This window comes from Strix aluco, chromosome 3 (assembly GCF_031877795.1).
Source record: "Strix aluco isolate bStrAlu1 chromosome 3, bStrAlu1.hap1, whole genome shotgun sequence".
Lineage (NCBI taxonomy): Eukaryota > Metazoa > Chordata > Aves > Strigiformes > Strigidae > Strix > Strix aluco.
Window position 1 is genome coordinate 37465521 of NC_133933.1, and position 14322 is coordinate 37479842.

The following is a 14322-nucleotide window of genomic DNA, read 5'->3' on the forward strand; positions in this document are numbered from 1 at the left end:
AACTGTAGATGTCCTTTATAAATTTCTTAAATCTTTTACAGTCATATTTTGTATAATTCTATGCTCTAGCTCTCAAATATTCCATAAGTTTAATTTTATTTTTATGGTTATTTATAGAGATAAATATAATAATCTGTTTGAGTCAGGAATATGAGAAGGAAAAGGATATTTATCTAGTAGAATTATATTGTTCTTTGTTTCTGAGTCACCTAGTAAGCAGATCTACCTTGTCTAATACATGTTAGGAAAAAGAAAGCATACAGTCAGTATTCCTTTTTTTTCCTCTTATTATCTTTTTTTTTTTCTCTTCTCCTTATTGTCTCCTTGATTTATTCTGTGAACATCTCTGAAAATGAATTGGAAGTAGCTTTTTTTTTTTCATTTGTAAATCTTCAAACCTTGCCATTGTATAAATTCATAGGAGGATGTTTCAATTGTTTTCAGAATCCTTGAGCTGATAAAACACTTGAAAAAACAAATGGTTCTATTAATTAAGATCTGTTCATTAAGAAGAGAAACTTCAAGTTGCATCTGTATCATAGTGTCAGTTTATTTTTTTACCTTTGCTTAATACTTCGGTATAGTGGAAGAACTCCCAGAATATCTACAGTGTTGTCAAACTGTGTATTTATTTTAGAAAGAGTTCTGGTAATTTTTACATGGAAACCTGAAAAAATGTGAGGGATGCAGTGATTTCTTTTGCTGGTATTCATGGGGATTTTCATTGTTGCTTTTCTTTTTTTCTTTTTCTTTTGTTTTTGTCCATAATGTTTAGACTAGGTTGGTCTGTTCTTGTTCTAATTCTTAAAGATGAAATTTATAAATATATCTAAAAATACACTGAAGATTATGCTGTTTCCTAGAACTGACAAAGAGGCTGAATTCATTTATAACTTCTGATTTACATTCTGCTATTTCAGACTTGACTCAGTCTTCTGGTGCTCAAATCTGTTTTGGCTTCTATGTAGTCCTTGGGACACAATGAATAAAGCTGTTTTATTTTTTCAAGAATGCCAAACACATTAAACGTAATGTAAGAGAGAGGAAATAGCAGATCATATCTATAACTAGAGCTTATCTAATTTGTTACTCTTGATGACAATTTAATCTTGACTCTTGATTGGCAAATAATAATGATTTTTAAAAATAGAGCATTATTTTAGAAGAATTACATATTCTTTTTCTTTCTCTTGAAATATTTTAACTTTCTGCAGTGTTATTCTGGTAATGGTAATGGTGCAAGTTAGTGTGATTTTTTTATTGATTCCCATAGTCTGTGGTAATCTGAGTATGGGTAAATCCCTGGCAAACAAGTAATCTTAGTAAGGTTAAAAATATCTCCTTTCTAATTTCTAGTTCAAGATTAAAGACTCATTTTTATAGATTATTTCATATATTCAATCTAGACAGTCTAGTTATAAAAAATATTTTTTACTTGTTTCCTCTTACTCACTTGAAATCATTAAGGTGCTTAAGATAGTGGCAAATACTGACTTTCTCTGTGTCTGTGTAATCACTATCACATTCTCATTAATAATATAAATGCCTCTCTTTTCCCAGTGCTTACACAAATGCCTACCTCCATGTATGAAGGATTAATTCTCCTGCTCATTGTGCTTAGTGTGTCTGCAGAGAGTATGAATAACCTTTTGTACTACTGGCCTCTGTTCTGTTGGACTCTTCATGCAGAAAAAATCACATAACAACTAGAAAAATTTTGTTCTCTTTTACCTAGTAATTTTTGTAGTCTCTTAACCTGAGAAGCAAGTCAATGCCAGTAATGCTTCTGTAACCAATATTTCTCTTTAAATATCCTCTCCTTTAAGCCCTCCAAATGTACAGCTCACATTGACTTCAGGGCATGTTCTATAAATTCAGAACCTGTGAATTTTGCACATATACACAACATATTTGTCCCTTCTTTAACTGAAATAATGAAAATGGGAAAGCACAGTTTATTTGAAACTGACTGAGGGTTGCTCTCTTCTTTTCTCTCTTTTTTCTCCTGTTCTGAGAATTGACACTTTGTCATGGTGAACTCTGGAGGAAATAAATAACCAAACATATCTGTTATATTTTCCAATTTTCATTCCAGTCTTACAGCTTCTGATTTTCAGATATCTTTCTCCTGAAAATAAGTAATTTTTTTTTCTGTTTGTTGTGGATCTCATTGTTTCACCCTCCAGCAGGGAACTGTTACTACAGTATCATAATGTGAGGAATCTCAGTAAGAGAAGTCTTCAAAAGCAGGGCAATATCCCAACCACCTACTTTAGAGTCAACTTTAAATACTGTGATATTATAATGCCTAACATTTTGGTATGTGGTTGCAGCAAAGTCGTTCAGATAATCAAATGGCTACAAGATTCCAAATCCTCTAACTGGAGAGGATAAATGACTATAAAGTGACATCCAGAAGGTTTACGTATTAAGTGAGGAGCTGAACAGAACTAGTTCAAAAGAAACAAAAGGCACAGAGATGGTTCTGAACTCCTGCCCTTCTCTGACAGTTGGGCACTTGATGCAGGTACCTTATATACCTTGGCTCACTCAGGTTCAGAACCTAAGTTCATCTTCTGAGGCTAGTAACCTAAATAAACATTTAAAATCATGGAATTATGCTTTACAGGGCATATGGCTGTCATTGTTGCCTACCATGTGCCTGCTAAGTTAATGTTAATAGCATTTGTCAGGAACCAGGAAGCCTTTAATCTAAAACCAGTTGATAGAGTTCAAACTTGCACTTGATGTTTTCCAGAAACATACCTTAGTGCCAAGGGCTAGTTTTGGTTTAGAAATCCTCTGTACTTTTTCTTGAGGATGATCTACCATGCATCCTGGAATGCAAGACCTGGAGTGCTGGTGGGAGCATGCAAGAGGAAATCTGACTCTATCAATATAGCTCTGACATCCAGCCCAGAGGCATGGCATATTATGCCTGTGTAGGTTTCCGGTCTGAATATTAAAATTAAAAATATTAAAATTAAAAATATGGTTTTGAAAAAGAGGATGTTTCTGTGTGACAGATTTTCTTATGAAGACAATTACCGAAGAAAGAGTTGCTCCTCCCTTAGGAAGATATTGTCAGATGTTTATCAAATAAGGAGAAATTGCAAGAAAATAAAATACTAACTACATTTCATTAATCATAAGAAGAGCAGTAGGTCTTTGAGAAATCTGTAAATATCTGCATCACAAAATAGGTTACTTTGCTTGGTGATTGGAGCATGTAATCTTATGTATGAAAGCCATGCTACCTGCTGACTCTTGTAATAGAAAAGGAAGTAGATTTTTCTTTTGCATAAATAATCATATATATTAAAAAATCATATGCCCAAAGTCTCTAAAAATCTGGACTTCTGAGAAGGCAGGCTTTAGATCTTTTCAATTATGAGATGGTAGAAGAACAGAAGGTTATAAAATAAATGACAAAAAGAAAAGATTACTTCTTAGATGCTTTTAGTTCTAGAACTATTCCTTACCATGTGCGAGTATGTTCTGATATGGAGTAGAATCTCCAGGATCAAGTCCAGGTTTTAGTGTCAGGAACAAAAGTACATTGCAATTTCATGGACCTTGAAGGAAAATAGCCAGTCAGCTTGAAAAATTTTATATAGTATTTGACACATTACAAATTTGTCAACTTGTTTGGTTTTTTCCTTAAAAATGCTCTGTATTTTTAGGTTGGATGAGTTAATTGAAGCATTTCTTGAAGATAATGATCCTGATAGCATTCTGGATGTTGGTGTTGATATGCGCAAGATCAAGTATTGCTTCATTCATTTGAAGGTATTTCTTTTAAACATAGCTGGCACTGAAAATAACAAAGACATTCACAGCTGAAAAGTGTCAAAAGAAATGCAATACAATTGAGAGGCATTGGAAAAGGGTAAAACAATTGAATTGTGAAGTGCATGGAGGACTGATAACAATTTTAAATTTAGTTGGAAAAATTCAGCAGCATTTTGTGGACACCCCAGCAAGGATCTCATCATGCAGTGAATTGTGAGAGAACACTGGAAATTACTTGAATCAACACAGACAAGTTATCTCTATATGGATAGATGTATCCATCTGTATTACCAGCACTATGGAGGCTTTATTTTGGACAAACTATGTTGAAAGAAATAAAAATAAAGAGTAAAAACACCATGTCCCTGAATCTGTCACACCAACTCTTGTGGTGGTGTTTTAAGCCCTTAATCATCGAGCAAACAAGATACACTTAAACTAGGAAGAACAAGTGAAATCAATAGGGAGAGCAATAGAAGGTAATATATACTTTTCTGTATTTTGGGATATATTTTTTCAATATAATAATGTATACATTCCTGATCTTAATTTATTGTCTAAATAATTATGTTTTAGTTATCAATACTGAAAGCTCTATGATACTAGATAACACTGGAATTTATGTGTAGAAAGAGCAAATTGTACTCTTGGTAGTGAAGATCCACAAATACAGCTTGTCCCATACTTGACACAACGCATATAACTTGACAGTCAATGGGTGGCATGATTCTGTTCTGTCAAGTCTAGAAAGGCCTTTTCTACCGTAGCTTGACAGTCTCATAGTAGAATAAAGGCATAGCTGGAGTAAAGTTAAAACTGTGCTTTTTTTTGTTTCTCCTAATAGCAACTAATGAATCATTCGAAGATTTCTGATAAAAAACTGCTCTCACAACACACCTCTAACAAAAAAGACTCTAACAAAGAAGCAGGAGAAGAAGAATTGAAAAAACTGAAAGAACTTCTGCAGCAAAGAGACAATGAAATCAGTATCCTTTATGAGGAAAAAAATAATATTTGGGTTTGAGCTGATCTGGCTACAGTGGGTGTTGTGTGTGAGAGATAGGCATTAGCTGTATGGAAGGAAATTCTCCCTCCTGACCCCATTGTGTTAAAGCAATTACTCACATCCCAACTTTTATGCTTTGCACCTGCTTCTATTTCAGTTGTGACCCAAACCAACATCCTGGATTCAAGCATCACTTAGCTTTAGAATGGTCAAGCCAAGATCCAAATACCGTGGATCAGGCCACGCCTAAAATACTGTCCCCAAGCAAATGAAACCATTTTTCAGAATGGGAAACTGATGCTATATAAAGACCAATTTACTACTTACAAAGAATATAATTTCCTGTAAGTGTTATTTTTAGCCAAGTGAAGTGATACTTTGGGGACTATTGGGCTATTTGCCTTTAGAATAAATATAAAACTTGTACTTTTTACATGCAACTTTAAAATTTAAATTTAAATTAAAGCTTTTTGCATATAAAAATACTAAACTGCTCAGACATGCTTTGTCCATTTCACTGCCTCACAGGAAGCACATGAGTAGCTGCACTGTTGCACGATGAGTGGAAATCTTTTTTAGCAGGTTGACAAAACAGTGCACAGAAGACAAGATGTTCATTTTCCAAGGTGCACTTTCAAATAAATTTAGCTGTAACACTGACTTATTATTCCTTTTTAAAAATTCTTCAGTTTTAAGATCTGGATTCCCAGAAACATTTCTTCCTGAAATTAATTATTTCATTAGTTTGAGATGGATAATGAAAAAAAGCAAAACCTCTCTATCAAATGCACTTGTGTTTAATAGATATATACAGCTTTGTTTGCAGAAGTACAAGAAAGAAACTTGTTTAAATCCATGTTAGAGTTATGTAGGAAGAATATAAGAATTAAGACTTTGAACAAGACATTGATTTACAGCCTGCAGCTGCTAAGTGACTGTGCATCATCAGTAGAAAATTAATAACATGTCTAATGTGATGAAGTGGTGGGAAGTATGGAAGCTGTTTAGTCAATAAACTATGAGGTCCTTCTTGCTTATGGTAACTAGGACCTATCATAACAACTGAATTGTAAAGTGTTTTATTATTACTACCTAATCCAGTTAATAATATTCCCAAAAGACTACTTAGATTTTCTGCTGTTCATTTAAAAGATTAATTAGGATTAAAATGTATAGCATATCGAAAACATTTCACAGGGATTCCTGTGGTTTTGACTGAATGCACATAGGATTTTCTTTGTAAGCCCTCTATATACTATTAGGCAAAATGTATTTATACCAAATATACTTCCAGTAAATACATAGTGGGTTTGGAATAAAGACTTGTTCTTCATTTTAGTAAACCTTCTTTTTGTGAAAAGCTTACAGATGTGATGCACTTGCCAGGCTACCTGTAGGTTAAGGGGTTTTTTTCTTTTGTTTGGAAATTTTGTTTATTACAGATTTTAAAAAAATAAAAAAGGGAGTGTAACACAATGGCAATAAGATACTAGACTTTTCATTCCTGGTTGCCTGTAAATGCTTTTGTTAAGTGTTGATTGAATGGGATCAATAAATGTGGTCAATGTGTGAATTTGTTACTGTTTAGTAAAAATGAATCTGCTGTTTGGAAAAACTAAGGTGGATGAATATAATTACAAAGAATATGCCCAACTCCACATCACGTTCACATAATGTGAATTGTTCCACTTGGAAAAAAAAAAACTTAGGGATAAATAAAGATGATTGTTGCTTTATAAAAAAGAGGTCCTGAATGATTTCCTTAATGTATCTTGCAGATATTCTGGTAAATATGCTAAAAAAAGAAAAGAAAGCGCAAAATGCTGTTTTCCATCTTAATGATGCCTTTGCTGGTTCTACAGTCTTGGAGCAGTCCCTTTCTGTAAACTTGGAAGAAAGAAAGAGCCCATCTAGCTCTTTTAGTCTGAAAGAGGCAGAAAATTTCAGCTCTTCACTTCACAGACTAACTTTTCTTTCCAGAGAAACAGGTTAGTATAATTAATTAAGTGATCAGCTATTGGATTATTACAATATGATTTACATTATATCATTCAAATAGGTACCAGAACAGGAAGGTTTTATTTTCAAGATCAGCCGTATTGTGTTAATTCTGTATCCACAAATGCAGAGATTTAAATTTATAGCCCTCTCAAGGTGCTGATGACTTTTACAAACCAATGTGAATACTCTGTCGAACAGTCCTACAAAATCAGAGTATAAATTCAGTTGCAGGCCCTTGAATCTTTGAGTAAATTCTCAGAAAATTATTTTTTGAGCATAATTCATTAAAAAATATTAAGAAATAATATTTTTCTCCCGAAAGATTTGAAAATACTGACTTTTATCAAAAAAAGATGTCTAAACTGGAACTGCAGATACCGAGAAAATTTTTGTACAGGCATTATTAATTGCACGGTATTCTTAAACACAATAAACACAATTTTTTTTTCTTTTTTTTTAATATTCCATCCTGGGAGAGAAATCTTACATTCAAATACAATGAAATTTCATTAATTATGCTTCTAGCTCTGATATCAGATTAAACACAAAACATTTTGTAATTGTCCTTAAGATTTTTTTTTTTTTATATTATACATTTTAAATATCTGGGCTTTATTTAGCATTTTTAATAAATCATAGTGATTATTTCTTTTGTTAAAAAAAAAAGAATGTGATTAAGTGAACTGAGACCTAAGTTCCAGAAATGACAAATAGCTCCATTTTTGTGCATGCAAGTAGCTTTGGTGAAATGGTAGCTTTCTGGAGAAAGTCCTTAGTAAGTGTGAACAAAGTAAAAATCCCTACGTTGATGTATTTAAAAAAATATATATTTTAATTGTTTCTCAAGTGGTTTAACAATTCACATCGTTTGCAAACAAGTTAAAGCTGAATTCATAAATAATATATTCATTTCGGATAGCTTACACACTCAACACCAGTTCACCATGTGCCGTACCTTCATCAGCAGATGAGTACTGTTTGTTCGTAGGTGACTTATAAAAGGTTTTATCTCTTATAGTAAAGCTAGTGTATTGTTTTTCATGTTTTATTCTAACTGAGCTGTTTTGTAAATTTAATAGGTGAGCATATCAAATACTATTCATTGAAAAAAGAATTATTTGGGACAGATGGTTGGCACAGGGAATCTGCCACAATGATGAACTATTGTCTTTGGTTAATCAATAAGTAAATGTAATTGATTCCCATCCTGCTCGGATAATGAGTTTTAAATGGACATCTGTCTGGGATGAGAAGGTAGTATGTTTTGAGATAAGAATTTTTTTATATGATTGGATTGCACATTATATGGTTTCCTCATTCTGAAAGTAGCTGGAAACCTACTCTCTTCTTTCCAGTCTTTTCAATCAGTTCTGGGTCAGGTTCTGATATTGTGTCATTCCATGTGGACATGAAAATGATGAAGTCCTCAATAACCAAGATGCTAAGTGTGAACATGAAAGTCATCCGTCATGTTCACTTAAAGTTTATTTTTAAATTTTTCAGTCATATTGGTTGAGAGCTACAGGTAAATAAAAGGTTATTTTTAGACTGTTTTAGGTAGCCATATATCTCTGTCTCTGCATTCCTTTAGAGTGGCCTGACATTCTGCTGCAAGCCTAGTCTAGTAATGTTGGAGGCATTTGGACTTTCAATCTTCTGTAATGTATAGCTGTTATAATGATAATGCCTTAAAACATTATTTCTTAAAACGCTGGCATTATTGTGCTCAGGGAATACTTAGAATGGCAGGTGTAAAAAAGTAGTAGAAACATTGTTAATGATACGTGTACAGCCTTGCCAGTATGCTTTAAACCAACCTCAGGAGACCGGTTGTCTCTGCAAGAATATAACTGAGTGTCCAGGCTCTTTTGTGCCCTTGTGTCTCCGAAAATGACAGTATTTTCTACCCAATGTATAAATAAATTTATTTTTATCTTTCCTTTATTTCTTAAAGTTCTAAAAGTAACAAGCTTCAATATTTATCTTCATGTTTTAACTAACATTTATATTAAAAAGTTCTCATAGACTGAAGATTATATATTTTTCAAACTAACTTGTAGGGTTTTCACAGTTTGATTCTCCATGATATGAAACATGTTTGAGAAAAATTCACTATATAACACTTGTAAACATATGCAGACAGTTCATCAGAAAATGTTAAAAAAGGTCTCTCTGTGTACTTATACATAGTACACAGAAAGCCGTCATATCAGATTGCTTTAGGAGAAGAATTTTAATGAAACTTAAATAAATTTTTTTAGAACTATTAGAGCTTTTTGTAGTCTTTAAAATTACATTTGAGGTTTTAAAATAATATATAAAATACCAGAATGAATAATGACTCAAAACTTAGGAAAAATAAAACCGTATTTAAAAACGTGCAGTAATAGTTAGAATAAGGCCAGAGGTCTCAAGAAAAAAAAGAAAGAAAAAAATTCTGAGAGATGAAATCAGTAAAAAGAAAGACAGTACTAGGACAAAAAACCCAAACAAACCCAAAACAACTATAAAATACAAGTCAATGTCACATGAAGAAAAAGACTATGCGTGAAACATTCCACTTTCTTTGTAGGCAAGTTACGGTTTTCAGATCCTTAGGTTCAAAGTGCCATAAAACCTCAAGTGCTTGTTACTATTTTTCTATTTTGTTATAAAGCTATGACAGTGCAAACATACACTGGTACATTCCTTGGCAGCCAAAAACTCTTAGCTCTGTCTGCTAACTGCTAGGATATATTCTTTTTCCTATTGGACTCAGACCAGAACACATTTGTATGCTTCAGACTTGATTAATCCCATTTGTTCTATGTAAGAATGAAGCAAAATATCTTGGAAGAACACCATCTGGTGAAAAGCATAGCGGTCAACTTACAGAGCAAAATAAGTTATTCACAAATATGTGATTTTAATACTCTGATATCCACCAAATACATATTCTGACTCAAGGATTTTCCCTTCAACCTTCAAATTTTTGTATGGATTTGGAAACTTTCACATCATGGTGATAGCCATTCACTTTTTTCATAGCCTACTGCAGTGATGAAATTGTCAACTGTCTGGGAAGGCTTGTGAAAGAATAGGAAAGTTTGATAGGGACCATTGCAAAAGTATGGAATGCTTTTCTCAGGAGTTAGAAATTACCATAGACTTCGTCAGGACTCATAACTAATTCTTCTAATATTGTCTTGTACTTTTCAATTAATACGGCTATTAAAGAAATTCCAGAAACTTAAGTTGTCAACCCCAAAAGTTATAAATACTGAATCATGCACCTTAATAGATGAGATTAAATATTCAAATCATTAGATTCCAGAAGAATGAGTTTTAAAAGATATGGAGGTATGAGCAATATTTACTGTTAATATTTTGGAAAACTTATTCTTCTGCATACTAAATTTTCAGAACTACTTGAAACCATTCCTAGAACCTGGTTTTACAAGATTTTAAGGATATGTTTCACTTTATCCATATAATACCACAGGATTTAAGTATGTGCTTAAATCTTTTTAAAAACAGCAACTCAAGCAATGCAAATTATATTGACCAGTTAGCATAGATTGTGTAAGTAAGGGAGTTTTTATAGTGGTTAATAGAAAAGGGTAACTGTTAAACATTGCTGTTATCTTTCCTTACATCATCTAAGCTGGTTATTTATGACAGTAAATAATATTCTTGCAAATTGTTAGTTTAAAAATCCACATAAATCAACTTCCAATAACTGTAGACAGATTTTTGTTTCATAGTTGCATGTTTTCTTTATTTTCTAATTGAATTGTTCAAATAAAAAGATTTGTTGGTGTCACTACATTCTAGAAGTGCTTATGTTTTCATTCGTAAAGAACATGTCTCATCCTAGATTATCATGTGTAACTTTTACATATTCATGACTTCTTACATTTCTGTATACTGGGTTTTATGCATTTTGTTAGGATTTTTTTAATTGAAAGGAGAGAGAATCTTCAGCTTGAAATTCAGAGAGGACAGCTGGCAAGTAGAAATTTAGATTTTGCTGGTGTCGTAATGTGAATAGATTTATTAAACTATTTAAGGTTGTCAATTATCTTCTAAAATCGCTTAGTAATTGAACTAGCAGTCAATTGTCACAGTTGTTACTTTGTTTGAGTACTCTAAAACTTTAGTAGGATTGTGACTCTATTGATTATTGTAGAGGAGATTGCAGTGGAATAGGCTGCCCAGGGAGGTGGTGGAGTCACCATCCCTGGATGTGTTTAAGGGTCATTTAGATGAGTTGTTGGGGGATATGGTGTAGGGGAGAACTTTGTAGAGTAGGGCTGATGGTTGGACTCGATGATCCCAAGGGTCTTTTCCAACCTGAATGATTCTGTGATTCAGGAATGGGAAAGAAATTATCATAGACAATAAGCAGGAGAGAAGTTAGAAGGAACAAATGACTATACAAGAGTTGTATTGTCAGAAGAAATGACATTTATGTATATATGACATATATTCATGTGAAAGAACCAGAACTACGTCTAAGAACAGAATGCTGAAAAAATTAGAAATGGATATCTTAAGAGTTCTAGTTATCCTGGTTTTTGCAAAGAAAACATCCCTCCTTAAGCTCTGCAGTTTTTTAAATGTATGATTCAGGAAGAGAATTAGAAAGTCATTAAGATAATCAGACTATCAGAAGGTGGATATCTTACATCATTTATGAAGATTTCAATTTACAGCATGTAGGCTATATCGTATGTTAACTATTTTAAGAGTTTAGTTAGTTTGCAAGCTTTTTTAATTCTGTTCTCTCAACTCTACAATCAGCCTGTTTTAATGTGATATCAAACGGTATTTCTAGTGTCTCTAATGTCTCTAATCATGTCTTTAATGTGTTCTATTTTCCTATCTATCTCATTTCCTTATCCTAAAAACAATTAAACTAGGAAATCAGCAGAAAGTATAGGGAAAAAATATTTAGTTTAGTGAAATAGTTGTGGGAAAGTCTAGCTAATAATTAGTTTGTTAAAAGACAAATTATTTTATTTAGAATTTTTCCTTTATTTTGCAGTTGATATGTTGTGTAGCTTTAACATTTGTTTACCCAGAAATAGATCTTTACCATTCTGTGATAGAAAATAATTTCATTCTGTTACTTTCATGCTAGATTTGCTGCTGCTTTTGCACTGTAAAATCTCCAGATTTACTCACCTTGTACCCAGTTAATCAGAAAAAGTAATTTATGCTGCTAAATTTATTAGAAGTGGATGAATGATAAAAATACAGGCAGCCTGGTGCAGGCAAAATTTGTTTCTCTGTATGATAAAAAATGTATTATTTCATAGAACTGCTATCTCTGTATGGTGAAACGTTTTTACCATTTTTCCCATATGATCTATGTCCATTTCTCCATTGAAAGATATAGGTAATCATGTTTCTTGTCTACCCTATCCAGACACTTATACAACCAGAAGAAATGCAGCCATAATGTCACTGCTGAGCTTGAGGTAATAATATGTGTTAAGAGGAAAATTTTTATCTTGAGCTCATCACAACAGTAAAACAACTGCTGGACCAAACTTGTCCCATGGCAAGTTGACTTGGAAGATGAATGAGGAACTTCTACAACTGTACATGTCTGTATAAGCATGCCTGTGATTATTTTATTTTAAGTCCATCCTGCATTGAATGTGTATGCTCTTTCAGAAGAAACTGAGTGAATATAATACATCTTCAAAGACTTGACATATCATAGTATTTACCTTCCTGTACATTCTATCTTTTCCCCATCTCCTATACGCCTGAAACTCTAAATAGCAGCCTTTAATGCTAATGACTGTACAAACACAAAGAGGAACAAAGCCTGGCACCCCAAATTTGATTTCCATAGTAGGTCTTTGGGCACCATTGTATCATATTTTCCAACTACTATTAAATACTAAGTTATAAAGAGTTGATTTAATGTTAAAGGGTATTTTTTCTGAACAGGTATGTCTTTAACTGCTTATTTAAATATCAGGGCTCATATTAAAAATAATGTCATTAGTAAAATATTATCAAACATGAGGTTTGATACCAGTGGGAGACCTAATAAGAATGACTGAAATTGGACATGTAGATTGTTGCTGTGCTTTGTGGTGCACTCTTTTCAGTGTATATTACAATCTGTATTAGGATTTTCTCCTTGATGATTAGAGCATAGGAATACACAAGTGAAGCATCCAAGTAATGCCCTAGGTTTCACTGATGACATTGGATTACATAGCATTGAATTCTTCAGCTAAAAATTATACCAGTTGACATGCTGACAGATTTTTTTTTTTTCCTTGGGTCCCAAAAAACTTCTTTTAGGAGGGAGTGGCAGGTCAGCTGCCTGGAAGCAGTGGAAGGCTGCCTGCTGCTGACATTTTGGCAAGCCAGCTTCCATCAGTGTGGAGGTTTTATGGATTGCATAAGACAGTTAGCTTAGAGTGAACAGACCATAACTTCTTATCTTAGTCCAAGTGTTATGCCATGAAAGGGGAGAACTTACTTTTCAATACGCATCTTAATCAGAGAACACTCTAAATTATAAGCCCATAACTACATAAGAAAAAGTGAGCAAAACATTCTAACATACTCAGTAGCTCCTGTTATTTATTGCATTATAATATCTTTCATAAATCTGAAACAGACATAACTCTGGCTGTGAATTTAATTTGTGTTTCAGATGAGCATTCCAGAAAATGCAAAGATAAGTTATTGGCATAATAACTGATCTTTACAAATGCTTCAATGATTTTATTTTTAATACAGTAATTTAGTTCATCGTAAAGTCTCTATTGCAGCTTTCATTTTATTCATAATTCAAATCTGGTAGAGCTGTTGAATGTGAAGTCCAAATTCAAATGTAGAAATATGTACAATCTTTCTCAGGAAATGGTGTCAATTATTACAAATTAGTAGTTTCAGGATAAATCTATTAATGAACCTGGCAAAACAAGAAAACATAAGACTTCATCATACGTGTCACTGGAGTGATGAAGAATTTGTTGTGTTCTACTTTTATCAAATCACTTCTTCTGTACAGATAAGTCTTTTGAAATAGGTCTCAGATTGCTTCTTGCTTCTAGCATAATTCTGTCTGTGTAAGAGACGTATGATACCATTTTTCCTGCTGCTGGATTTGTTTTTCTCCTGAAATATAAACAGTTTGGTTACCAGAAAACAGTGTGAATATTGTGACATTCAAACACAAAAAATCTTAGTAAGAGCTTCAAATAGTTGTATATGCTGATGGGCTTGAGAGGGATTGTTTTACTCTCACAAAAGATTTTATTAGGGTCATGTTTTGACCATTTTTAGTCATTTCCTTTATTTTTCACTGTGAAGTTGTGAGGTTTTTTGAGAGTTTGATGGAGACCTTACCTGCTATGTATCCTATTCAGGGATTAAGATCACTTCTTGCTAGGCACTATGCAAGCATGCACAAAAAAGAGCATTCCTACTGAAGGGCTGACAAGCTGACTGTAAAATGAAAGGTGAGAGATGATTTCTATAAACAGACAGTGATTATGAATAGCAGGAAA

The 14322-nt window shown here is 33.0% G+C and overlaps 1 protein-coding gene across 1 annotated transcript in view; it reads left to right on the plus strand.

Moving 5' to 3' along the window:
- The window catches only part of KIF6 (kinesin family member 6), a 172214-nt gene that overhangs the window by 70834 nt on the left and 87058 nt on the right, over positions 1–14322 (plus strand). Inside the window, exons 11-13 of the mRNA XM_074818123.1 lie at positions 3684–3789; positions 4637–4778; positions 6577–6786. Coding sequence (XP_074674224.1) covers positions 3684–3789; positions 4637–4778; positions 6577–6786 — 458 coding nt within the window. The remainder of the gene's footprint in view (positions 1–3683; positions 3790–4636; positions 4779–6576; positions 6787–14322) is intronic.